The 27,933-nt window shown below is 40.3% G+C and overlaps 1 protein-coding gene across 2 annotated transcripts; it reads left to right on the top strand.

Moving 5' to 3' along the window:
- Positions 1 to 1,119: 1,119 nt before the first annotated feature.
- CDC42EP3 (CDC42 effector protein 3) lies at positions 1,120 to 27,933 on the top strand. Of its 2 annotated transcripts, none has more exons than XM_077175717.1 (2): positions 1,120 to 1,280; positions 25,838 to 27,933. In XM_077175717.1, the coding sequence occupies exon 2, from the start codon at positions 26,114 to 26,116 to the stop codon at positions 26,873 to 26,875; it is 762 nt and encodes a 253-aa protein (XP_077031832.1). In that variant the 5' UTR covers positions 1,120 to 1,280; positions 25,838 to 26,113; the 3' UTR covers positions 26,876 to 27,933. The 2 variants fall into 2 exon arrangements, with proteins under 2 accessions (XP_077031832.1, XP_054485674.1); XM_054629699.2 differs by lacking the exon at positions 1,120 to 1,280 and adding an exon at positions 1,592 to 1,806.

The following is a 27,933-nucleotide window of genomic DNA, read 5'->3' as shown; positions in this document are numbered from 1 at the left end:
AGCCTCCAACCACCTGCTGTGTCACTGCCTGCACCCACCTGGGAGGCCGTGCACCGGGCAGGACTCTTTGCACAAAGCCCTTGCTCCCATGGAGCAAGCAACTTCATCCTTGGCTGTTCAACGACATATGGAGGGCTTGAGGGGGTTTTTATCATTGTGATATGTAAATCGAATGGTTAAAAAGATTTTCACAGAATTGAAAATATTTCAGCAATGAGAAACTGTGAAAAATGTGAAAGGACACTACTTTCTTTGTAAGTTTCATTTCAGATAGCAGGATTGGGCCATGCATGGCATGATGCTTCCTGCCCAGAGACATCATCCTGTATGCATAAGGGCACGGCAGTCTGTGGGCATGCTGAATATTACAGTCTCAACACCTTGAAAGCAACATGTTCTCTGAATTTGGGTACTGTATTTACAAAAAAAGAAAATGCAATTACCCTGTGGTAAAGTGCTTTAGGGTCAGAGTGCTGCAATGCAAAGAGAGCAAAGGGGAAAATTCTCTCACCCAGATGTGGGTATGTAAACATAATTTAAACTAAGTATACACGTTTACATACAATGCATCCACTGTTTACGTTGATTTCAAAACACCATATGTAATGAAAATTATGTAAATATTTAGAAAAATATCTTATCCTGGGTAAGGTATATACCACACTTAATATTTCAATAAGGGTACATGCAGTGCTTGTATGGCAGTGCCAAAAGTAACATTTTGAAAAATGGCCCTTCGGTAAAACTGTCAGGCACAGAGTGTTGAGTCCAAGTAGCCGCCAACAGAAACCTTTGGGAGGATGTCACTGCGAGAGGTGGACCAATGCCGGGTTCTCTATCTGGATTAACCAGAGAACTTGCAAAAAATTTAACATCAGCACAGTATTTATTTGGCTTCCTAGTCAGTAATCTGCTGGACTGCCAACAGCTATTTTGATCCCTTTCCCGTCTGGGCAAGGCAGTTTCACTTGTATAAAACAGACGGGCAGGTGCCCTTAAATCTGTCATTAAAGGGCTCTTGGCCGAGGCTGAGTGCTCCGCGCCCCGCGCAGTACCTCCGCGCCACTGCCCCGCTCCGGCCCCGCCGCTGGGCGGGAGGAGACGCCCCTGCGCCTCGCCGCTCTCGCAGTATTTGCCGGTTACCTGTAAACCACAGACTGCCGAATCCTGAAAGCCCGAGCGCTCCTTAACAACGCGTAAATAATGGAGGACGGGCAGCATGAATGAGTGCGGCGGGCGGAGAGCGGGCTGAGCTCTGACGGATCGAGGGCGCCAAAGAGGTGAGGGGCAAGAGGGTTTGGGTGAGAAATCATTAGCTTTAAAGCACACCTCGGAGCTGACCGTGCTCGGGGGACAGGGGGAAGGAGCGTTGCCCACCCGAGGGCTTCACCGGGGCACTACCAGTGTGTAGGGGGGGCCTCCCGGACTGCCCGCAACGCCCCACACCCGCAAAACAGCAGAAAAAACCAAGAGCGGGGGGAACCTTTTATTGTTACTGTGGTTGTTCCCGGCGTCCCTGCCCGCCTCCCCGCCGGCGCTCCGCGGTGCCAGGATTTCCCTGCAGCCCGCCCTCCCCGCCCGCAGCGCCGCCGGCAGCGCCGCCTCCCGCGGCAGCCGCTCGCCGCCCGCGGCCCCGCGCCGCGCCCCCGGCACACGGGGCGCCGCCGCCCGCGCACTGACAGACGCTCGCAGGTGCCGCGCTCGGCCCGAGTCGCGGAGGGGCGGCCCCGCTGCCCTCCCGGCTCCGCAGCGGCGGGAGGGAGATAGCTCGGGAGGGAGGAGCGGCGCGGGAGCAGCGGCAGCGCCGTAAGTCGGGGAGCGGGGCGCGGAGCGGGAGGGCCGCCGCCGCCGGGCTGCGCGACCGGGACGCGGCGCTGCCTCTCCTGACCTGCGGGGCGGCGGCGGGGCCACTGCGCGCCCGCTCGGGGGCTGGGAGGGAGGCTATGCATTTCGGGGTGACCAGAGAAAGTACCCATTAATGATCGTGTCGGCTGAGCTCAGGAGGTTCATGCCCGAGCTATCGCTTAGAAGGACTCGGGGTGTTTCTACATCACTGAAATTCCGAGCTGAAATTCGCCCCTGTATCGGTTTAAATTTCCATCCCAGTGTATTTTGGCATACCTGATTTTATGCCCTTGCCTTGGAGGCAAGAAGGCATACCCAGCCTACACCCCCCCCGAAACAGGCTGCGCCCCTTTTTGTGCGGTGTGTCCCCTTGCGCCGCGCCTTCCTGCGTGGGGCTGAGAACAACCGTGCGCTTGAGTGCGCTGCTCCCTGCCCGGCTGGGGCTGCACCGAGGGCAAGCTCTGCGCTGGGGCAAGTCGGTACCCGGTGTGATGCTGGTTGTCGAGCTAAGAGTTCAAGTCGGGAAGTCAAATTTGAGAATTTGGGTTGGGCTGCTGATGAAGAAATGCGGGCTGCAGATTAATAGAAATGACTTGATTTATTTTCAGTTGAAATTTAAAAGAGACCAAAATAGAGGAAGCAATTAATTTAGGACTTGCGTCACTGTAGATTGTTGCTATGTTTTAAAAATAGGAAGAAGGCTTATTATGAAATGTTTAATGCAACAAATATGATCTTGATCTCTTACTTTCCTTTGAAAAATATCTGGGGGGGAGGCAAGGACTCATGCATGGATCATTAATTTCAGTTATATATATGTTGTAAGGATGTTACATTGTTCAGGAAAATGTAGATGAAAAAAATCAGAAGGTTTAAGGCATGAAAATCTAAAGCTGAACAATTCTTTAGATACACACTACCAGGAATCTTATAATCCATGTGCCATGGCTCAGATGTTTAGAGGAATGACAGAGATACCAAAAAAGGCATCATGATACTCAGCGCAATTCTAGAAGCAGAATTTTCTCGTTCCCTACAGAAAAGGAAAGCACATTTCTGGAAGCAAGAAGTGACAGATGTGGCATCTTGGCAGCTGGCTAAACATAAAAGCATGTATCAGCAGGTGATTACTGTTGCAAGGACTTATTTTTAAAGTGTCTTGTACTGAAAGGTTTCAGCCTGTTTTAGCATTAGCAGTAAGATTTAGTTGCACTCTGTGGTGTGTTACAAATAGCCTTTCAGCAGAAACATTCAGAAAAGCAAGAGAAAACTCCTATGTTCAAGGCACTCCTTGTTAAACATTTGTTTTGCATTAGAGCATGCGAAGGAGAGGAGGTGAGCAGGTTCTTTGGTCAGTATGATAGTACAGAAGGGAATGATTTTTTCTGGCCTCAGCATAAGCCAGCGGTATCTGGGAAGGAAACAATAGGGCCTATCTTCTCCTTAGATTAAAGGTAATCACAGTTACTGTTGTCTGGGCAGCACCTTGTACATCCACGGAGGTAAAAACCAGGCTGCAGAAACTACCTCTGCCCCTCTTCTCTGATTGGTAAAGCCAGCCTGAATCACCAGGAGGTGGCCTGGGTGAATTTCAGAAAAGAAAGAGATGGATATCACCTAAGAGGCAGCCCTGAGCCACTCTTTCCCTGAGGCAGCAGCAGCGTGGGTCTGCACCATCCCTGTTTGCCTGCTGTGGCTAGATGTCACATTGACTTAAAAGAGGCATCTAAAACTGATCCAAACCACTTGTATCAGCTTTACTGTAACCAACAAAAGCCACAGTTCATGGCAGAACATGCTCTGCTCTCAGTTTTTCATAATTAGGGAGGCTGCTTTGATTTATAGTCTTCTGACCTAGATGGCTTCTTCTAGAAGAAATTCTGGTCCTCTGCCCAAGTTTTGCCAAATAGTTAGGGGAAGAAAAAGGAACTTGCATTTTAAAAAAATTCTTTCTGCCATGCAGAATTTATTGTCAGTTTCTCCTTTACTTCTTGCCAGTGACACCATGTATGTCCCAGGGGCTTAGCAATGCTCTCTGACCAGTTCTTCCTCTTCTTCCTCACCCTAGCTAACAGAATTGCTGTGGATCAGGTCACCTGATGCCTGTTTGGCCTTTCATAATGATGTAAACCACCACAGGCTTTTACCCTCCTCCATACAAATTTTACTTTTTGGAAACAAACAAATAAAACCATCTTTTTTTGGTGTTTTTTTTTTTTTTTTCTTTTCCCCCTCTTATGATCACATCAGAGTAAATATATTTTCTCAAGACCTGAACCATCTCATGAAGAACTCTCCTTCCCCCAGTGATTAAATTGAACTAATTGGGTGGTCTGTACCTAAAAGCCACGGTATCTCCATGGGTGCAGTGCTTGTAGGGAAGGCAGTTGGCTGAAGCTGTTGTTTGTTTGTGGGATAGCAAGGTGAATTTCCCTAATTATCTGAAGTCTGAATTTAAACGAGGATGTGGGAAGAATTGTGTTCAGCTGTTGGGTAGAGGACTGTTTTTCAATGGTTTCCTCTTGCTAAGAAGCAGAGGGGTTAGTAGGCAGTGAAAGCGGCTCGGCTCGGGGGTGCTAAGGGATGTGTCTGGGTGGAGCAGTGATAACAGAGTTCTGGCTCTTCTGCCAAGTTCAGTACATCCTGTGTGAAGTGTGAAGCAGGATGACAGAAAAAGGTGCAACAACTCATGAGCTCAAGTAAAGCTTATGCTGAAGAAGAGACACGCTTCCAGTGCTGTGTTAAAATTTCTGGTTGACATTCATGCAGATAAGCATTGCTTACAATATTTTACAATGTTCTGTATTTACACTCATAATTGACATTCCTAATGTTATTGAGCAACGATGTTGGTCCAGCATGATGACTGCTGGGAAGGTGAGTCTGATGGGAGCAGCTGGAACTGGCTGACAAGACTAACTTCCTCATAGTTCAGGGGTTAAATCAAGACCCAGTAAAGCCTCAGAAAGCACACTGCCAAGATAAAATGGGATGATTACAAGAAGACAAAGTTGGCCAGGGTGACAAGATGTATTTATACCTTTACTTAGTTTCATTGATATTTGTGGAATAAATAGTCAAATATAGAAACAAATATTTGTCTTATGGTTTTACCAGTAGTCAAGTCTGCAGGAGCACAGCTAGTCAATAATCTTGGTAAGCAACTGAGATTTTTCTTTTGAGAGGCTAGTGAATGCTGAATGTATTTTACTCCTTTTTGTGCTGTGCTTTTGTTTTTTAAAGAGGAAAGGTAAGCCATTTGCAGGCCATTTACCGGCTGAGCCTACAGCCAAGTAGCACTTTTAGTGCCTAAAACTCTGAAAATGTGAGGGTCGTTTTTGAATGCTCATACTAAATTGTATCGTCATGATCTTGGTAGGTTTCAATGCAAGACCATTTTACTGAAATGTATATATAGCACAAGTAATTTGAATTACAGTTATTCTTATCTTTGAAATTAGCGAGTTTTGCAATACTCTTAAAACTTGATGACCTAGTATCTCATGAATGCCAGGGAGCCACATTAAGGTTTCAACCCCCACTATGTGTGGTAAAGCAACAACATACAACTTAACTATGTAAATGTTGTGTTCATGCTGTTTTTACTTGCACGGAATAATAGAGAAAAGCTCACCAAATCTGATACACTGCTTTGATTTCTATCAGAAAGGTCGATGGGGAGCATGTTAGATAAGAAATTAAATGGACTGATACTGTGAGTTTTTGTGCTGGGTCTCATTCTGAATGAGCTAAGTGAACTTTTCTATGATTACATGTAAACAGCAGCTGACCTTCTGTAGAGAGACAAGAGCTGATGACAAGCTGAGACTAGGTATGACTTGCTTAATCAGGTCTGCAAGCTTGTTTAGGTACATTTACATGGCAATTAATTTTTTTAAGGCATCTGTAAGAACTTTCTAAAAATAAATACTACTTCATATCTTTGCTTGGAAGATCTAAAATGTAGGGCTTGGTGTATTTTTTTTTCATCCCTTTGAAATACCAGGTGTTTCGAGTCCCTTTCTCACTATTTTGCTGTAGAAACTTTATATGTATCTGAGGATTTGTGTTGTGCCTAAAACAAAGGAAACAGGTGTTGAGTCTTCATTCCAAATGTGGGGCTTTTTGCTTCATAAATATTAGCCACTAGCATAAAAATAGTAAATAAAAGCAAACTGATAGTCTGAAATTTCCTTTTTTCCCCTCCCTGCTAAGAAATCTATACATTATAACATTCAAGTCAAGCAAACCCAAAACTCTAAAGCCTGTTTTTCTGGTAAAAGCAAGTATCCATAAGTTGGCAAAAGCCTGTAAAAAATGGTGATGCATATATAAGTGCATTAAGGTCACGTTATTTTTCATAGTTCTCTTGCCTTACATAGTATGTGGGGTGAATTAGGTGAGACATAGGAAAAAAGGAAGATCTGTTTGAAATTCTGGGCTAAAGCTGAAGCCCCTGCTCTGTCATAGTTGTTTTGGGTGGTGCAGATGATGAAGGAATCCAATGATTCCACAAATAATACAATCTTGGGATTTTCTAACTTTGTGTTCTTTGAGTTTGTAACCTTAGTGCTCTACATATGGTATTTCTAATTATGGGGTTCATAATTCTCAGTGATACTCTGCAAGGAAGATCAAAGGTGCTTTGCTGCTACCACAGTCAGCATCTCTGAAGCCATTCTGCAGAGAGCTGGTGAAACCAGCTCCCTAGCCAGCAGAGCTCTCAGTCACCATCATCACCAGGAGAAATCCTAATCCCTGTAAGAGTATGAATAATAAATCTTAATTAAGAAGAGGCTAATGTTTTCTTATTTTTTTGTAGTTGGTTTTGGATTATTTGATAAACTATCTTTTGGGAACTAAAGCATTGTTTCAGTTTGGTTAAAATATGTTTCCAGAGGATGGTTAGATTAGTATTCTCATGTTCAGATTTCAAATGATAGCCTAATCAGTTGGAGTTTTATGAGGTCCACGTGATTTGAAGCATTAATATGACTCATTGATTCTTTGAGAGTACATGTTTCTGTAACCACGAAGAATAAAAACAAAAGCATCCTTGAAACTGGAAGTTGCACATGCCACAGTGAGGGTGAAGAGAAAAGAAGGTGTAGATTCTGCCTTTTGTAATGCCATGTAAAGGCCAGCCATGCCATTTCTCCCCAGCACTGTAGTCCTTGCCAAGGCACTTTTCTTTGGCTTTTCCATGATTTGTCTCTATTCATCTGGAGGATGGTTTGTGGCTGTGTAGTCTTTGGTGTTTCCCTTTGAAGGATACATTGCTCCTAGAAATAATGTTAGGGGTTGGCCCAATTTAAGGAAGGTTTGAACAGTAGAAGAACTACATTGTGAGTGAAAGAGGGACAAGGAAGGAGTAGTGCCATGAATTGTCCTGCAGGTCAGATGCAGCTCAGTGTTTCTGCTCTGGATACCATAGATTACTGCTCTTGATCAAGTTTAGGCAGATTCTTTGCTTGCTCATGGCTCCTGTAGCAGATGACCTTGCAATAATAACCATGGTTCATAGGAGGGTAAGATGTAATGCATCTGGGGGTCTCTTCTGTTTGATTGTTTGCAAACCAGATGGGAATATAGAAGTGAAGAATGGAGTAGCATGTCCATGCATAGGCTGTATATATGGCATACAGGATTGTACTTTGCTTCAGTCCAAACAGTTGGAGTGGAAAGGTGAAATAGGAGGAAAGTAATGTTCACAGCAGCTACAATTCTGTTGGTATTCCTTGCCCCAAAAGACACAACAGGTGAAGAACTGTCTTCTGTGAGATGTTATTGCTGTCATTTTATGTGTGTGTAATTCTTAATATACTACATACCTGGCTTGTGGTTAGGGGTGTGATGCTGCACTAGTACAAATTTGTAGTAATTCACTTCTCACTTTGGTCATGCTGCCTAGAAGGCAGGAGTGGCATCTAGTCAGTTTGATGAAAGACTTAAATGCAAAGGTTTGCTCATTACTGTTAGCATTTCTGCTTAACCTGTTTCTTATTAGTAACAGCAAAATAATCAGTGGCACACAGAAATCCTCAAGACTGAATGGAAAATCTGTTGTTGGGAACAAAGATAGTGGACTGAGCAGACCAGTAATTTGTATGGCTGCTGCTCTGTTTTGCATGTCCCTCCCCACTTGCCTGCTGTGATTTTGGTGGAAAGAGGCTCCTGTTTCTTCTGGTTTTCTCTTCGTGTACCTTCAGGCAGTATGAATACCCATCTCAGCTTCTGGAGTCTTTCAGATAAGATCCCCTGAGGTCAGCAGCAAGGACAACAAAGTAATCCATTTGATAGCAGTGGACTGTACAGCTCTCTTAAAAATGCATGTTTCTGGTCCTCAAGAAAAAAAGTTATAATAGCAAGAGTCCAAGAAGGTTATTAATCTGTAGGAGTTCCTAAAGGAATTTGTGAGGACAAAAATAAAACCTGCCTCTCCAAATGGAAGCGATGAACAATCATGCAATTTATGCTGTGGGCGGTTTTCACGTTTTTGTCTGAGAATTAATTTCACTGTTAGTTGCAGTAGTTATTTTGCCTTGAGAGTACAACCTGCCTCTACCTTGGCAGAGAAATAAAAATTGTAAATAAGGTATTTTGTGGCATGGTATAACATTTTGATTACTGGGAGATGCTCTGACAGCTGTATAGGAGGAAGTGACAGAATTGTTATCTAATGAAGCAACAACAGAGAAACTGGTGGTTTTTTGACATTGTCTTTGGTATGAACAGTATATCCATTCAAGTGTACATCTTTAAGTGTATCCAAATAATCTCTGAAAATACAAATATATAATCTGCATATAACTGAAAAAATCTGCAAGGAAAGAAGCAGGCTTCAACCGCAGATGAGCAGTCTAAACATGCAAATTACTCCTGTTGCTGAATTCCAACCAATTTTCCTGCATCAAGCCTGTCTAAATGTCTTCCTTGCATCTGTGAATAAACCTTAATTCCTTCCCCACATCCACTGTCCTCCATCTCCTGGTTCCACATCCCTGGTTTTTATGCAGAGGTTCCATCACTGATCTGAATTTGGGTTGATGGCTATTCCTGCCAGCTGAGTTGTTTGTGGGGATGGAGCAATGTAAGCAATGAGGGCTAATATTTTCAATAGACTGGATTTCAGAAGATTCTAGGTGTCAGACACTAAAGCTACTGAATCTTGTAAAAAATTATACACTTTAACACCTTGACATTGCCTGTCCTGCTAATTCAGAATGACAGGAAAAGACACATTTAAAAGTACAGAAGTGCCAGATCCTGTTAGCAATGTTGTGGATTTTGATGGTTTGTATCTGTAGAAGTAACGGACCTTATGATACAGCTGGGGAGTAGAATTAGATCATTTTGTTTTATCTCATTAGAGAAACAGTTTAAAAACTTCAGTTAAAATTCTCCCACCTCCTATTCCTCCCAATAAACACATACAGATGGCTGCAGAAGAGGACAGAAAATGTTGAATGGCAGTGCCAGATATTGATAAACAACTCTGAAAATAAGCCTTAAAATGGAAGCTTTCAAGACAGCTGAAGTGTAGGTGGACGTGTTAAAAAGGCATCAGCTGAGAAATTGTGTGTATTCTTTCTGTAATAAAAGTGGTATCTGCAGAAGTAGGAGCAGCTGTCTGTGTGTGTGTACATTTAAGATCCATGACTGAAATGGTACCAGATGATTTTTCAGGTGTTCTGATTCAGTGTGTTCTTTCAATCCATCTGCTGAGGTAGCTGGTGGTAGTTATTGGGCTTTCCAAATTTCAAAGTTTGTCATTTTGGGATAAGTATCCTGAAAGTACAAATATGGTCCTAAAGTCAAGTTTTGCAGTAGTAACAGTACACGGGAGATGTGACTTGAAAAGAAGTTAGAGTTGTACTTTCAAATTCAAGAACTGTGTGAAATTTTTTTTTTTGAGTAAAAGTGAATGAAGCCACATAGAATATTTTTAATTGTGTTTTTCTTCAAAACTGGGTATCTGTAGTTGGACATGGATTCCACTTGATCATGGATCTTAGATACCCCTCTTGGACATTATACTTCAAAACAAACAGGAAAAACTTAACATTTTAAAGAGGCCTAAGTTGCTGTGAAATGGGTGCCCTTCTGCTTGCACAGTGTCAAAGGAGGAACAGCTTTTAAAGCTTGCAAGATCTCAAACTGTTGATGGCAATTTGACAGGATAGAATTTATTTGGTTCTCCATGCAGGATTTGAAGTAATGTCCAAAACAGAGATCTACTAATTGGTTTATTTTTTTTTTCTATTTTGTACTGAAAGATGAGAACTTTACAAACACAACAGTTCTGATGAGAGGTCTATTCTGATAACTACCAGGAGATTTGTCCTTTCAACCTTCATAATCATCTTGATGGCCAAAGAAACAAAATCTGTGGGCAGAAATGCTTTAAAAATTTAGTGTGGCATTACTGAGATAAAAATACTGTTCCAAATACTTGATTCTTAAGAGAAATGCCATGAATTTAGGGAAGAATACTGTTCATATCTTGAATGATAAAAGTCAGACCAGACCACTGGGAACTTGATTATGACAAGCTGTAGGCCTTTCCTGAATCATTATCCAGTTCTGTGTCAGTATGACTCCTGGCTCTCCCTGAATTGTTTGAATTAAACAATAGTAATTTCTTAAAAAAACAAACAAAAAATTAACAAATATTCAAATAACAGAGAATCTACCATAAGCCTGAGTAAATTGTTCTTGCTGTTCCAAAAATGTATGTTTCTTTTGTAATTGCTTTGACTAGCTTCAGTCTAGCAAACTGAAGCTAAATAGTTGGACTTTATGATCTTAAAGGTCTTTTCCAACCTTAATGTTTCTATCCTTCTATGAAATGTAAGTGATAATGTCAGTCTTGTGGCTCTCCTGGAACTTTTTTTTGTTTCATGAATCCTCTTGGAATTGTGGCTACAGGAACTGGACATGATGATAGCCAAATACAGAAATACTGGATCTTTCCTTTCAGTGCCCTCGCATGCAGCAGGGAATTGCACTAGCCCCTTATGACTACAGTTCAAGAGGATGAGGTTCAGCCTGGTTAACTCTTCTGACCTCTTATTTCTGTTTCTGAGCACAGTCTTCCTTCCTGAAACTGTGGCCTTTGTGATTTAGTCTTCCATTTTAAACTTGAGTGCATGACTTGGGCTGCTGTTAAAACTCAACTGGCTTGCTGGGGTTCAGATACCAGCTTGAGGTGGTTTAACCTGACAGGAAACTGAACAGCACACAGCTGCTTGCCCACTCCTTCCCCACCCAGTGGGATTTGGAGAGAATTAAGGGAAAAAAGGTAAAATTCATAGGTTGAGATAAAGACAATTTAATAGGACAGAAAAGGAATGGATAATCATAAAACAATTCAAATGTACAAAACAAGGGATGCACAGTGCAATTGCTCACCACCTGCTGACCAATGCCCAGCGAGTTCCTGAGCAGTGGCCTGTGGCCACCTTTCCCCCTGGTTTGTATCCTGACCATGATACCATATGCTGTGGGACATCCCTTTGGACAGTGGGGGTCAGCTGTCCTGGCCATGTCACCTCTCTGCTTCTCCCCAGCCTACTCACTGCTGGGGTGGAGTGAGAAGCTGAAAAGGCAGTGACTTTGTGTAAGCACTGCTTAGAAACATCTGAACCATCAGCGTGTTATCAACATTATTCTCACCCTAAATCTAAAACACAGCACAACACTGTACCAGCTACCAGGATAAAAATTAACTCTATCCTAGCTGAAATCAGGACACAGCTGATCAAGGCCACTCTATCCCTCAATTTCATTATCTACCTGTTGATTTTTGCCTTTGATTCTAAGTGTTCCAGTACAGATCATCTTAGGGTAGTTTTCAAACTGAAATGGATCAATTCAAGGCAAAGAGTTTAAAGAGCACTCACTGGTTATGCAGGCTTCAAGTCCTGCTGAGCAGAAAGCCCACACGACTCCAAATGCCCTTAGGAAAAAAGCTACAATTTTTCTTTTCTATCATTAGTCTGAGTTGGGAGTGGCAGTACCTTTTAGGGCCTGCAAATGGAGAGAAACTCCTATGACATCAGGCATGTTAAGCTGCTGTGTAAGAACTCATAATTGATCTACGATCCTGTGACAGCATAAAAAAGAATATTTGTCGTTTTCAGTGGATGTACTGGGCTAAAAGAAGAGCTGTGTTCCAAGTTGTCCTTCCACTGAGATGTGCCAGTTTTGTATCTTGTAATCTATTTAGTAAAGCAAGAGTTTTGATTCTGATCTAGTTTGCAGTATAGCCTCCAATAATTACACTGATTCAATTACTGTTGAAGGAGAAAAGATGTGAACTAGTGACTCAAAAAGTTATCTTAGTTGTTTTCAAAGCTATCAGCAAAGTGTTTGACCCAGGAGCACATGGCTATTTCTGGGTACATAGGAAATTACAGAATTTCAGTGGAAAGCTCAAGAAGAATATTTTGGTGTCTGATAAAACAAGTGAAAAATTTTCTGTATCTTCTGGATAAGAAAGGTAACTAGCAAGAGGTATTAAGGGAGTTTTATTATTTATTAGCCTTAATCAAGTTCTAAAACAGCACTCAGTTTGTCTGTTGGATAATAAGTCACTGGGAACATAAAAGTCCAAATGCAAGTCAGGTTAAGAGTCTCTGGATTTTTCAGGTATTCATGATTTTTTGCTTTTAAAGTTGAGATTTTGCTTTAAGAAGTAATGCTTTTTCAGCCTCTTGGCGCCCTGAGTGAAATTGCCTGACTTGTTTCAGACAATTTGAAACACTCACTTTGGGAGGTGTGAACTCAATCACAGCCATTAATCTGGGAACCTGGTGACTATAAAAAGTTAACTGCTTTCCTGCAAGCTGCTAATGTGTTGTACTTGGAGAGTTTTAGTTTACTGACTAGGTGCAGATTTTTTTCTTTCATTGTTGTTTGTGCCTTTTTCCTTTCCCATGCTAAATTGTCTCTTCCCATTTTTGTTCTTTCAAGTGAATGGGTTAGGTCTTTCCAGGAATAGAAGAAGTTTAACAGCAGTATATCCGTGGCTGGATTTTTATTTAAGAAGATATATATTTAATTTTAATTATTGTGGGATGAACCCTATTTCGTGCTGTGTTCTGAGGGAACAAACAAAAGAACAACAAAATCCCATTTTACTCAAGGATGTGGTTTAACTTAGGAAGCCTATGACTATAGCAACAGGGGTGTTGCTGAACTACTTTTTACATTGGTCCAAGTAGCTGTTGGTGAACTATTTAATACTTTCCTCCAGTAAGGACTTCCTTGAGCTCCAAGGAAGAAGCCCAGGTATGCTGCCCACTGCTTCAGCAGCCAGAAGGAGCATACCTCTGGTGAATCCAGGTTAGCAGGCATGTGCACAGGGAAAGAAAGAATGCCCCTTGGGTGATATCTTCCTTTTAGAAGTTACTGTACATGCCTTTTGATGGAACTGTGTTTGAGTCTTTTGCTTATGGTTTTTCTCTTCCTTTCCAAGGGAGCTATATCCAGAGAGCCTGTGGAACAGGCCCCACGTTATCCAATAATTTCTTCTGGTCCAGTACTGAAGCAGCAACACTGAGATGTTGATGCCCTACTTGAATGCAAGTTCCCTCTTAAACTTCTCAAGTACAGTGTCTCTGCTGTTGTGTAATTCAGGGAGTTATAGTTTGTTCCTTGCCTTTGTTTCCACAGATGCTATCTCTGTTAAAAGAACCATATGGACAAGAGAAGAGAGGCCCACACTGTGCCTTAAATGAATGCAATCCTAATGCATTGTTACACTATTATATGTTGTGGGGGTTTTTTGCTGGGTATGGTTTGGATATGAGCCCAGGACGAGGAAATTTACTTCAGTTTTTCTTCCTTTGCCTGCAGTAAGAAAATCAGGAATACCTGTCCACTTATTTAGGTGTCTTGGTTTCTGACCATCTTTACACTGCTTTTGTTTTCTGAGTTGGTGTTGCAGTGTTTCTTTTGTTATTGTTGTGTTTTATTTTGCTTGATTTCCCTTCTCCCCCAGCAGAAGTTTTTGTCAGCACTGTAGCTGTGTTGCCCTGGACTCTAAAACATGTCATCTTTTCTTAAGTTTTTAAAGATGGTAAACCACACTAAGTAATGTAGTGCTTCTCCCAAGTCTTGAATTTTGACTCCCTGGAGCTTGAAAGAACCATTAGAAATTTGCTTTAAATAGCCTGCAGTAAAGGTAGCATTTCATCTTACCTACTTATTAGAGGATTAAGTAAATAAATATGCCCTTTACATGGGAAAGTAGGTCCCAGAATTATGTTCTTTTCTTTTTCTGCCTACACACCACTGCTTTCCATACCAGTTGTATGTATTGGTACATTAAGGACTTGCAGCATGTGGTAACAGCTTGTTCTTGGTCAATACCGAGGTGCATCCATGCCCAAAGGGATTGCTACACCTCATTTCTGTGCTGCTAGAGTCGTATGAACAAGATGAACAGAGCTTTAACAGTCCAGCAGCAAGTGTCACAATACAATATAAAGCCCTGGTACATGTGTGAGTGCTCCATTTCAGAACCAGCTTCTCTCAACTCTGAAGTAATTACTGCAACCTGGATAAAGTATAGACTCAGTACACTTAGCTGGTATTGGTTTAGTCAGACCTAAACATAACTTTTGCCTTGTGCAACACTTTGCTTCTCCCATCTCTGTTTAATGTGAGGGGCAAAAGGGTAAGATTGCTAAACAGTGAGCTGAGGCATTGCTTAGTTGTTAAATTTGGGTTGAATTTGGCTGTCAGATAACTGGTAGAGGTCTCTTCAGTATCCTGAGATTGGAATGCCACTGCTGATCAGTCTTAAATCTATGGACAGTGATTTTGACAATGGATTATGTATGTAATGTTCACCTTCAGAATCTCTCTCCCCTTTGATCTCCCATGTTGGAAGTACCATAAGGAACACAGTAACTGGTGCTGAGGAGCATGTTTAGCACTTACTTGGCATTTGTAAAGGAGTGAGAGGGGCCTGCAAACATAGGCTCCTAGCTCTGCTTCTGAGGTAGGAGGAAGGGAAAGGAGTTGTCTGGTTAACTTGATGATCTTAAAGGTCTTTTCCAGCCTGAATGATTCTATGATTCTATGTGGCCTGTGAGGGCTGCAGAGAGGTGCAGCTGGGTGTTGGCATCTGTTACTCAATGTCTAGCCTAGTTTCTGTTGAAATGTCTGATTAATTTGGGGGTTTTCATTAATGTGGGTTTTGGAACAAATTAAATGTGACCGAGGTCCCAACAAGGATCTGAAATCTGTTTTCTGCTGAAGTCTATATACAAATGAAGAGCAATTTGCATCATTAAGCATACGCTTCACTCAGGATGCTCAACAGGGGAGCACCGAGACAGAAATTGCCTCGTGCAGTGCTTTCCTTATAAGGTGGGAGACACTTCAACCCACTTCGTGCTTTGTCCCATCTGTATGTTCTTTTACAGCCTTTTTGGAGAGGTGGTAGGTGTTTTACGGCAGTCTGAGTTCGGTGTGATCCTCTCTCCAAAAGGTCCTTGCATTTTGCGTTTCTTTAGATACTAACTAGCGACTAGACATTCTCCTCCTTCTCCCCAGGCATCCTCCCAAGGATTTACAGTATTTTAAAGGTGTGTGAGAGGGTTGGTTCGGGTAGGAGAACTCATCATAAAAGTTGTAACTTGTTTCTTGCAACAAGGACAAGTTGCTTTGCTCGGTGTTGCGCCACTGTGTTTGTCAGTGTCAATTTATGTCAGGCTTTAAATAGGATGCTCTGCAATGAGTTTGTTTTCTGGTAGTTTGTAATCCTTTCAGGCCAGCTAACATTAACGAGCGGCAGCATTGCTGTGGCTGGCTTTCTTTTGATCATGCACAGCCCTAGTCAGGAAATGGGTGAGGAGCATGAGTCATGATTACATTACCCTAATGTGACTGCCCACTAGAAGTTTTCCTTTTGCCGCCAATACGCCTTCCCTTGACACTACTTCTGAAAACAAAACGTCCATTTTGGAGCACTTTGAAATATTGACCTTTGAACAGAGAGATTTATGTTCTCTTGCAGTCTCAAGGCAAAGCTCTAAGCAGGAGCCCCTGCAGAGAGCTGAGAGAAAACGAATGTCTGCAAAACACTTTTCCAGAAGTTTGCAAAGACAGGACTTAACTTGCACTACACTGGGTCTGCTTGGATCCCACATGCTTCCCTGACCCATTTACTTATCCTCTTATGTTGCCTGCACATGCACGCTCCAAGTCCAGTCTGTACAAGGGCTGTCATCTCATTCACCATTTGGCTTAAGCTTTGTCTTAGATTTGTACTTATCTTTTGAAATATGGCTACAATAATGGGAAGATAGGTGCTGAGTGCTGGCTGATGTAAACCCTGAGTGTTGAGAAGGTGGCTTTAGTGGGATTTGAGACAACAATATTTTGGACAGTTTAATTAACTACGTGGGATTTAGAGTTTGAAAGAAATATCAGCTGCTAATCAGTAAACTAGCTTTACCACCGAATTGCCACTGTGCACTCTGGATATTCACACAGTACACCTCTGTACTAGTGCTGGATATGAATTTCTTTCAAATTAGAGTCATTTGCTCTGACCGGTTTTAAGAGCAGTATGTGAAATACAACTATTGGCACAAAGTGTGAATTCACCCTGATACTACTTGATATATTCCAGAAAAAAGGACATCTGATCAGTTGAGTACAAAGCAACTCAAGGCAGAGAACCAAATGTCTTGAGAGAAAGTGGGGACCCCTTCACTGCTGTCCAGTGTGGTGCATCCCTGTGAGTTGGGGCACGTTGCAGGTGTCACTGACATGCTGCAGAGCAGCACCAGAATATGACATGTCTTCCAGTTGTCACTTATTCTTCCAGATTCTTACCTCTGCTCAAATGGTGCCTTCAAATAGTGGAGTTGTTTTGTTAGAAGTAGAGTATAAACTCACTGTGAAGATGCAATTTCTGGGTTTTCCCTTTTGTTTCATATAAGGGTGATAAACCTTAGCTGTACTAACAATACACTTGAAACTGCATGTAGATAATAAAATTTTAGAAGCCCTATTTGCTGTGTGATTTCAGCCCCATTTTTTAAAGGGGGCATGAGTTGGACCAAAAAAGTAATTCAGTGAGGATTTTTTTAATCTATTGAAGCATTTCCTTTTTCCCATCTACCCCAATGCCATCAACTTAGCTCTCATCTCGATGACCATTCAACTCTCTGAAGGAGGCAGAACTGCAACAGAGCACAAGATTCATCCTTCTTTTGTGTAATTAAAAAAATAAGTCCTGTGCAACTTTAGATTTTTCTATATCTATATATTTTGACCTCATTGTTAGTCTTTGCTTATAGAGGGCTCTCTAGCTTTCAAGTTTGTTTTAAAACTAGTTTATCAGCCACTTAAAGATGGTCAATACTTATTTAAACACTCTGAAAAATGAATACTAGAACTGGTGATTGTGATATGCCTATGTCACTTCTGTGTTTTAAGGAGATGATAAGGAGTATTTGACTTAGAGATGAAGCATATTTGAGAATTGGAGGTCAGGAGTTCAGAGTAGGGTTTTGTGGGTTTGGTGGTTGGGTTGTTGTTTTTTTTTTTTTTCTTGAAACCTTGCAGGATACTTATATTTTAGGTTGCCTTTTGTCAGTTGCTTAGCAATTATGGAAATTTTAAACTAAGGGTCTTTTCCAAAAATAGTATGAATATATTAAATAAAGTTAGAAAAACTTAATTTCAGTATGACAGCAGTCTTGGGAACCCTAAGGCAGAAACAAGTGGAGCTCCAAAGCCATTTTTACATCAGGAGTGCATAAAGTCTAGATGTAATTCCTTGGACGCTTTTCCTTGCAGGAGAGATGGTTAAGGATTCCTCAGCCCTTCTGCCACAACTCCTTGCTTTCTAAGAGTGTTGTCTCAAGAGATAGCTTAGCTAATGAAAGGACTTTTACAGCAGAGAGAAGCAGTCTCACACCAAGCCTAGTGATTTTAGACTTCTTTCCTAGTTAGTTTTCACCTTGTTGTGTGCTGAACTGGCCTGTAAGGGGTCAAGTGTGTGCACACGGTAGGGGGAAGGAGAGAATGCCTTTCTGACAGCAAGTTATATTGGGCTTGAACTCTCTTGAAGCACTGCCATCGGGCAGCTGCAGCTGTTGCTAAGCCCGTCCTGTAAAGTGAGTCAGTGGACAGGACTGCGGCTGTGACCAGTTTGAAGTGTGACTGGTAGATCCGTCTGCCTGTAAAGGGTACAAGGAACTGCGGTGCAGAGCCAGGAACCAGCAATGAGCAGTGAGGAATCCAAGGTGGGAACTTCTTAAACCGGCTTTGAGAGCAGAGTTGGGCTGAGGAACTACACCCTCTGTGTCAAAAGAGAAAGCCATCTATGCTAACCTGCTCAGAATCACAAAGGGTGTGGAGTGTGGACTCCTAATCCACTTAAACTGATCTGAGTGCTGGCTGACATGGCAGGGGACAGTTGAGATTTCAACCAGAGCAGTTTGCCAGCTTTTAGGTGGCACATTGGCTTGGGTTGTAGGGGTCATTCTTTTGTCCCATTTCATGTTTTTCCCTGTAGCTGAAGAGAAGCGATGGACAAGTTTTTAAGCCTTTTAAGCCACCAGTCCATCTGGTGGCTTATGGGTTTATGGTACCCAGCTATTTGCTCATCTGGTGTGTGACTCTGTAGGAGGAGATGTGTGACAGTGCTTCAGCGTGCAGTCTGTTTGACATAGCACAAGCTCACCATGGCTGGCTGCATTATTAACGTGCTCTGCTGCACCTTGTACTGACATGCGCCTCTGCCTAAATCTGCATGGGCTTGTGCTCATCCAGTTTTTGGAAGCCAATGAAATACATGGTATTAAATCTGTATGTATGAATGTACCAGCCAGCAAAGCTAAGGAGAAGGTAGTGAAAAAGGACCTGTTTCCATCCATGAAGCTGAACAACAGAATACAGTGAGCTCATTAAATCCTTTTCTCTGGAGACAAGGAGAAAAGAAAAGAAGGTTTTTATTGTTCTAGAAAAGATGCTAACTTTTCAAAGCTGAAAGTAAGCTGTGATTCAAACCTGCCAAAAAGTAAAAAAAAAAAAAAAAAAAAAAAAAAAAAAAAAAAAAAAAAAAACTTGATAAAAAAGAGTTATTAATTAATATTCTAATGAGTGGTTGTAAGCACAGTTGCAAAAACAGACTGTGTAAGGCATTTATTTTCTTATTGCATCACAACCAGATTTTAAAAATATTAGTCCTCTACAGTGTTAACAAAGCATGTATTAAAAATATTTAGAATCTCAGAGTAAATGTCAAAAATAAGTCAACATCAAAGAGGGGTGTATTTCTACTGATACAATACAGAGATTTATTTATATGGTATGGGTTGCATAGTATTTTTATGAGCATCTTGCAAATAAGTACAAAATTGTTGTAGTACAAATTTGCAGGTGATGGATATTGGTGAAGTATATTGGTGAGGGAGACAGAGAAAGCTCAACTGATTTATTGATTTGCAGCTTGAGCACATTGAAATAAAATGTTTCTCTTTCTGAAGTATGGCATTGCTTTTTATCCTGTAGAATGTAAATCCAGTTTATTTGCTGGAGAATGATAATTTGGAAAGCTTTTTAGCTTTCCTCCCCCCAAGGAAAGGAGTAGAGTCTTACTGGACAAACAGTGTAATATGAGCGCTGCCACTGGCTGTTCTGCCAAAATTTGTTTATTAAATTAATATATTTGTATATTGATCCTAAAAAAAACTAAATTGAGATGCCCACTCTGAACTAATAAAAGGCAAGGATAACAAATTCTACTTTTTCCAGTATAGTTTATTCTGCCTGGAGAACTTGTTTTTATTATACCAGCACAAGAATTATTAAATGGTTTATAACATAATTCTACCCTGTAAATACAGGAAAATTCCTGTTGTAAGAGGGTGAGAATAAGAGCAGAAGTATGATCTTGTTTATAAACAAGGCAGTGATGATGGGAAGAAGTGATTTTTATCTTCATATATGCTGTTAGGGAGAATTTTATTGAAATATTGTCATTAATTCTGATCTGCTTGGAAAACAATGTTGAAAAATTGGAGGTGGTTCAAAAGAGAGAGGGAGAGACACCAGAAGGCTTAAAATTATTCCCCTACTATCACCACATGAGGAATTCCCCCTGTTCACTTCGTTCAAAAATGATGACTGAGAAACAACTTGGTTAGTGTTCAAGTACCTTAACAAGGATGAAGGTTTCTGGTTGATAAAGGGCATTTGTTATCTCAGACTGATAAAGAACAAAATAATAACTGGAGACTGAGGCCAGTTGCTCAAATTAGACCTCTTTTTTTTTTTTTCCTTCCCTCCAAATCAGCTTTGCTCTCCTTTGTTTCTTTTTCCTACAAGCTAAATACTTAAATAGATCAAATACTGCATTCATTTCCATATAATATGAGTACTTTAATGGTTTAAAATTAGTTGAAAGTGTTCCCTGGTTTGGTTAACATGATTTACCCAAGGTTGATCTGTTTGAAAGAGTAGGGTAGCAAGAGTTAAATGAGATATAATATACAATATAATAATATAATAATACAATGATTAAAAATCAAGAACTTGTTTTTCCTTTGTTTGTAAATCTAGGTTTTAGGGAGGAGGGGGAAAGAGGAAGCTGCTGGAGAAATGGAAGATATCTAGAGAGAAAGGCACTGTATGCAGCCTGTCCCTGTCTGTGCTTACACTTAGTGGCAATTAACCCTTCTTCGAGTGGACAGCTCACAGCTAGTGTACTATTTGTCTTTGATTTATGGGGAAAAAATTGTTTTGTGACAAGGGAAGTCAAATTATGTGCTTATGTGATTTTTTTTTTTGCCTTTTAAAAAAAGTTGTTTTTTTTTTTTATTTATCCACAGCTAAAATAGATAAAATAATTTATTCTATTAATCAGGACCCAGATTGGAACAGGGAATAATTTAGGTGCATATTCTCTTGACAACTGACCTCTGTGAAGTAAATTAATGGATGTAGTCTGCATGTATGGGGAATTTTAAGAGAAGGGTGGACAAATACCTTCACAGCTGGCATATGGCATCTCTGTCTTTTTAGGGCAATGTAGAAATGAATCAACTGCAACATAGAGTCAGGTCTTCTCTTGACCTGTGCTTCTGTAGCTGTGAAAATTATTTGGGATTTTTTTCCTTCATTTTCTATGTAGTATATGTGATGGCACAATGAAATAAGTAAGACTTGATCCAGGAGAGTCAGTTGAGTGCAGTTGAGAAAATTAGTTGAACTGAAGTGCGTTTAGCCTGATTGTTTTTATAAAGTAATTAAATCTGTAGCTTTAATCAGGAAGGTGCCAATTCTTTGATGAAAGGAGAAGCAAAGGAGCCAAGGACTTCTAACCTGATCAAGGGAAGTTGACTTTAATACAGATGAATTCAAAGGCTCTGCCTCTTACAAACAATGTACATTTAGATAAACAATCTGGAGGGAGAAGTGTTAGCACCTGATGTGGGTTAAGCTACTTAGAAGGTAGTGGCTTTATAAGTGGAGAGCTGGTGGTCTGGTCTAGAAGTGGACAGACTTGTGGCCTCTTGTCTTCAGAGCCTGATAAGGTTGATAAGGACACCTGAGTAGTCCCCAGAAACATAAAAGGTAAGCTCTGTGGTGCATCATCTGATGCTTTTCTTGTACCTGAGGACTTAGTTAACTGGGAGTGTATTTCACTAGCATTCAGGAATTGTGACTGCATTACTTCAGGCCCCTGTTATAAAACCAGTAAAAATGTGTTTTACACTTGATACTGTTTTAGACATAGTGAAAGTAATTGACCAGGATGTTCTTAAGAGTTTGTTTGTACTGCTGAAAGCTGCTGATATCTAAAACCTAAAATGAAGCCCTAAAGTCTAATTCTTCTATGCTTGCAGATACTTCATCATGTAGAAAAGTTGCAGCTGCTTGTTGCATAGTTTTGTCTGTCTTTGGTTATGTTGCTGTGCTTTCACTTGCCTATTTAGATGATGTACAGACTCAGTTTTCTCTTATTGACTTGCTCCACAAGGTAATTAATTTATATTTTAAATTATGCTTTGGAAAGGCCTTTCTCTGAGTTTCACATGCTTCTAGTCAGTGATGTGTAAGGCAGAGCCTTTGCAAGGGATTGCCCTGGAGAAAGCCCAGAGGCTTTCCAGCACACACAGTCACTTCTGGCTCTGCTCTGTGGAAATGTGATTTTCTTTCTCTAATTTCTTTGCTAAAGGATCTAGGTTTCTAGGGATGTGTGCACAAATAAAAGTTTGCACCTTGACCCTTATTTGTCTCTGGCTTTGCAAGCTTAGCTGTTGAGATATTTGCTGATAGTCTGTTTTTTTTTTTTTAAATGGACCGTGTAATAAGCTAAGGCATCCATGGAAAACTTTGAGCTGTGTGGAAGGTGATGATTGCTAAATGGACAGAAGGCAGATTGAGAAGCACCTCTAAAAATATTGGTCTTTGTTACCAAGCAAAATACTTATATGAGAGTGTGAAGTGGTAGGAATGAAAATGAGCAAGTGCTACAGCCATACTAAAACTTTAATTTTCACTGGGCTGAAATTCCTCTGGTTTGGCTCATGCTTGGGTCTTGTTAGGAGAGGGGATATCTTTTCAACTGGAATGAAAACCCTTTCATGTTGTTTTTCTCTTAAATTAAGGTCTTCCACTGTAGGCTGGCAGTCCAGGATTGCAGACTTCTGGTTTTCTGGTAATTTCTCACTCAGCTTTCCAATTTAGCTATACAATCACTTGATTACTGAGCTGAAATTAGTCAAAACAAGAGACTTTTTTAGCAGTAAGATCTGAAAAAGGTCTCATTTTAAGACAAGGAGAAATTTATTGTGTAGCCTGATATCAAGACTGGGTTGTCTTGTGTCCCTTCCATCAGCCCATGTGCCCTTGAGATTCCATTAAATCTTGTTGAGTGCAGGTGTTGAGGTGTTAAGATTCTTGTGAAAATTTTGTGGACTGATTTTTGTCTTCTAGGATTTGAGCTGGAAGCTTAGTCTTGTTAGGTTTTTCTTCATTTGCCAAAGTCTGATTTATAGATTTTTTTTTTTCTTACTACAAGAACTACTATATATATATATGTGTGTGTATAAATATGCTATATGTTAATTATTTATATGGATTATTCCTTATTTAATTGCAAATTAAGTATGAATAAAAATAGTATTGTAGATTTAGTGAATATATCCAGATTTATTTGTTTAAAGTATCTGAAAATCTGCACTCCTTTAGGTAGTAGTTGACAAAGAGGATAGGTATGCAGAAACAAAATACAGTTACTCTGAAGCTGTGTTATGTTGTACATGGAAGGCCTGTCCATTGAGAAGGGAGCCCTTTTCTTTTATTTAAAAGGTGTAGTTTGCAGATTTCCAGTACTGTGGGTACTGAAATCTGCAGTAAGAATAGGGTTTGTTTTCAGGAGAGAAAATGGTGCTTGCACAAAGCATGTAATTGTGAAATTTCTTCTCTTCAAATATAAAGCCTCTTGCACTGGCCAAATGGAAGGCAAGGCCTTCACAATTAAAGGGAGTGCTGTATAGAGAGGGTTTAGAATTCTTGATAGTGGAGTCTCTTGCAGCATCATCTCAGGTAGTGTGGTTTTACACTGCCCCTTACTGGGGTTGTCTCGTAGTGCAAGAACTAAAGGAGATTTGGATCTCCAAAGTTTGTGCTGCTTTCAGAGTTTTTGTATTTTTTCCCCCTGAGCTATGAGCTAAATAAAATATAGTGCTTTTCTTGTATGTTAAAATGGCCTATTTATACCTAGGAGTTATTTTACATTTTCTTTTTAATGTTTCCTGATGTTCAGATGTTTCATTGTGTTCTTCAAGTTTTTTTTAAACCTCCCTGTGGAATTTGGTGATAATGATTTTTGATACAGATCCTAAGTGGTGGGAGCCTTGAAAGCTTTGAATGAACTACCATTTATCTTTCATTTTTAAACTAGTGACCAACAGGCATGGCTTTGGACCACATTGTCATTACATTGTCATTAATTCAAATTAAAAGACCTTAAAGAATGAGAAATTAAAATCAGAGGGAGTTTGGCCTGTTATTTCTAGGAAGTGAGATAGAGCTGAGACCCCTAGATAACTGTAAAACAACCTCACCATTCATCTTTGATAATAGTCTTCTCTGTAGAGTTGAGGGCATTTTGTTTAGTTAAATAGGTTGCTTGGGCAGAGTGATAAATGGGGGGAAACAATGCAGTGAATTTTAGACCTTAAAACTGCAGGGTTGATTTGACTGATCAGTTCTGTTCCCATTCCAGGTGGCACATGCAGAGATCTTACTCAGGAATTACTTTTGTATCTTGCAGTACTGCCATGGAGTAATGTGAATCTCCTAGTATATTGTAGATCCTAATGAATTACCATTTTGTTGTGTAGGAGAAAGCTTTGAAGTGCTTTTAATTGATTGATGCAATCAATTGTATTTTCATAATTGATCTTAAAAGTATAAAATGCCCTGATAAATTGAAGGCCAGGCAATCATATTTATAAGGCTTTCCTGTTTCATCTTCCCCAACATCAAATTATTGACCTTCTTTTGTATTTCAGCTTTAACATGTTTACATCTGATATATTTTGTGGGGGAGGGCTCTTCAACATTATCAAAGTGCAGTAGATACCTGGTGGGAATCAAAAAAACCAAAGCACTGACCTGGCTGGACTCCCAGCTTCCCTTGTGATGCACAGTTAAGTACCCAACTGTAGGAACTAATTACTGTGGTTAAAGGATTTGTTAAAATGCATAAATGCTACTTGACAACCTGGGTGTGTAGCCATACAGTGCTAAGTTTTAGACCTGGTGATTTGTACTGGGCTTAATTTGGTGAAGGAAAGACCCTGCCAGGGCATAAGTAAAAGGCAGCAAAAGTAGCCCTTGTTACAGCCAGCTCCCTCCTCTTATGATATAGAACAGTCTTGCTGTGTAAAAGCTGTAATCTCCTTTGCACAGTGGGGGTGATGATGGACATAGGGTGACGGATTTGTAGCTGAGTATTCTAATGAGAGAGAGGGATCTGTGGTGCATGGACTTAATAGAAGAATGTATAAAAATGTCCAGGAGAAAAAATGTGTTAATTCTGAGAGTGTCCAAGAGTTAGGAACTGACACTATAAGGAAGAAATATGCCATTAAAGTATTAAAAAAGAGTGTTTTTCAATAGCATTTTGACTTAATGGCCTGTTAGCCCTTGTTAGCTCTATCAGACCTTTCAAAGACCACATTCTAGTAGGACAACATGGTTTGCAGAGACTGTTAAAATTGGTTGCACAGAGCAACTCTAAATCACTGTGGCCTTGTGGTCTGCATAATTCATGAGCTAGTCTATAACTAGTTGCTATGAAGAATTCATGTAGCCTAAAGAGTATAGTCACAAGAATCAGTCTCCTTTAAAGCATGTGAGTTTGGATGTTCCCAACAAATTGTAAAGACCTGGAAGAGCTCTTTTTTCTAGTTCCTAAAGCTATCTATTTAAATGGGCACAATTACTGAAAACGTTACAGTTTGTGAGTGTTCCAGCACTAATTGGAAGAATCTGAATGGTGATCTGATTACCCAGTTATGTAAATCAAGGGCGTCTACTCCGTATCTAAAACAGTTTTCTGAATAACTGTCAGTCTTCCTGGATCTACCAAAAACTTCATGTCGCTGAATGTTATAAATGTGTTTCTTCATGTGTTCTTAAAGGTCAGCATTTTGAGTGCCACAATAAGGAGAGGAACGATTGAGATAGTGATATTTATCAAATGAATTGTGCTCAGCAACTGTGTCTAAAAAGTCTGACTTCAAAAAAAGCTATGGAGTCAGAGAAAGGTTAGGTGGCCCTTGTTAATCTGAACTCTTTTATCCTGCCTAATGAAGGGAAGCAACATCATAAAGCAAATCTGTAGGCTGGAACTGTCAGTACCATTACTAATTTTGGGGTTTGGTTAAAAACAAGATGGAATGAACCATGAAAAGTTAATGATAACCTTATTTTGTATCCCATGCAGGTTTTCTCAAGTGGAAGAAGTAGCAGAGCATTTGGTTGGTACCTGACCCCAAAACCTGTGCTCCACCTTGCAAAGAGCTGATGTGGGAGACATTTACCTTCACATACTCCGCAGTTCTCTGCATCAGAAGAATAAGAGTTTGTGTGCAAGGGTGGTTCAAGATGACGATGTAACATTGCTAACACTGAAGGTCTCCTGAGAAGAACTGGCTTTGTAAGAGGCTTCTCCTTTCCTTTTTTTTTTTCCTAACTACTTCTCTCAGAAACTACAAGCAAGATGCCAGCCAAGACACCCATCTACTTGAAAGCTGCTAACAATAAGAAAGGAAAGAAATTCAAACTAAGGGATATCTTATCTCCTGATATGATCAGTCCTCCACTTGGAGATTTTCGTCATACCATACACATTGGAAAAGAGGGACAGCATGATGTTTTCGGAGACATCTCATTTCTGCAGGGCAACTATGAGCTGTTGCCTGGAAATGAAGGTGAAACCAGAGTTAGCCAGTCTGGTATCCACAATGAATTCTTAAGGGCAAACAGCACTTCTGAATCCATGTTTACAGAAACTCCATCACCAGTGCTCAAAAATGCTATTTCCCTTCCTGCCATTGGGGGTTCTCAAGCCCTTACATTGCCTTTATTGTCACCAGTGACATTTAATTCAAAGCAAGAATCCATCAGGTCATCCAGAAATCCTAGGCTTAGCTGTGAGCCAGTAATAGAAGAAAAACTACAGGAGAAAGGTAAAGAGATGGAGGATGAAGAAACGTACAAAGATGACATATGGGGGCAAAATGGTTCTTCTTCACATTTTACCAACGGTAGCGACAGTCACTCATCCAGCTTTTCTGAACGATGCACGGATTGGCAAACAGTGGATTTACTGGATGACAGTCGGCTTTCATGTGAACTAACCAAGACAAAGTCAGAAGAATCCCTTTCAGATCTTGCAGGCTCCCTTCTCTCATTACAACTTGACTTGGGGCCCTCACTTTTGGATGAGGTCCTCAATGTAATGGACAAGAATAAATCTTAGAACTGGTACTCCCTTGCTTCTTAATAAGTGATTCACTTAAAAAGACCACAGTTCAAAAGCAGATGCTTAAAAATCAGCTGTATTTGCAGTTGTAAGATGAGTTTTCTAAAAATATTCTTAAAATACTATTTTTTTACCTATTGTTTTTCATGATTTTTATTACACTAAATTCTCATATCAGGAAGGCAAATTTTAATAATCAGTTTCAGCAAATACAAAATGTTTTTAAGTACCAGTATTAATGATCAGAAACTTAAGAAACAGTGTTTGAGGATGATACTGATTGTGATATTTGCTTAGTTCACTTCTACAGGCTTCTGAACATGTGAGAATCTCTTAATGTCAGAAAGGAGACTTTTACTAATTATTCACTTTTATAAGTTATTACAATATCACTTTACGTGTAGGCCTCTTTCTAGAACCTTGTGTTTGAGGGTTTTATAGTGTTTTCTTCATTTTCCATAGTACCATTTCTGTTATAAATTCACCATAACTACTTTCTTGGTCTTATACTACAGCTCTGAATTCAGTTGTGAACAGTTTGAAGGCTTTTTTGGCTTGAATAACCTGGTCCAGAGTCTCAGTTGCTTTAAATGAGTATGCACAAATTTACACATGTTGAGGCTTGGGTCTGACATTGTATATGAAATGTTATGTTGTAAACAGGTGACACATGCAAGATATCATGGTTAAATTATTTTAAAAGTTGAAATATATTTTCTGTGTGCATATTGGCTTTTTACTGCAGAGCCTACACATACAGTATCTCATCAAAATACTTGCTTGGCATTATTGGTGCTCTTCTGAAAATTGTGTATTTGTGTGTTTGAAGAGAAATATGTATTAATAGTCCTTGCTTTTTTCTTCATTTATTTCCACAACATGCTTAAACTTGCAAGTGGTTATTTTACTTTTTGAAGAAGGCACTGGTTATTCACAATGCTAGTGATGTGTGCAGCAGCAGCCAATGTTTGCAAAATGTGGATCCTTCAATACAGTACCTACATGGATTGCATAAATACCTTGTGCAATACAATAAAAACCCCTTTAAATTGCTA

The sequence above is a fragment of the Agelaius phoeniceus genome, chromosome 3 (assembly GCF_051311805.1).
Source record: "Agelaius phoeniceus isolate bAgePho1 chromosome 3, bAgePho1.hap1, whole genome shotgun sequence".
Taxonomy (NCBI): domain Eukaryota; kingdom Metazoa; phylum Chordata; class Aves; order Passeriformes; family Icteridae; genus Agelaius; species Agelaius phoeniceus.
This window is presented reverse-complemented; position numbering and strand designations above follow the sequence as displayed.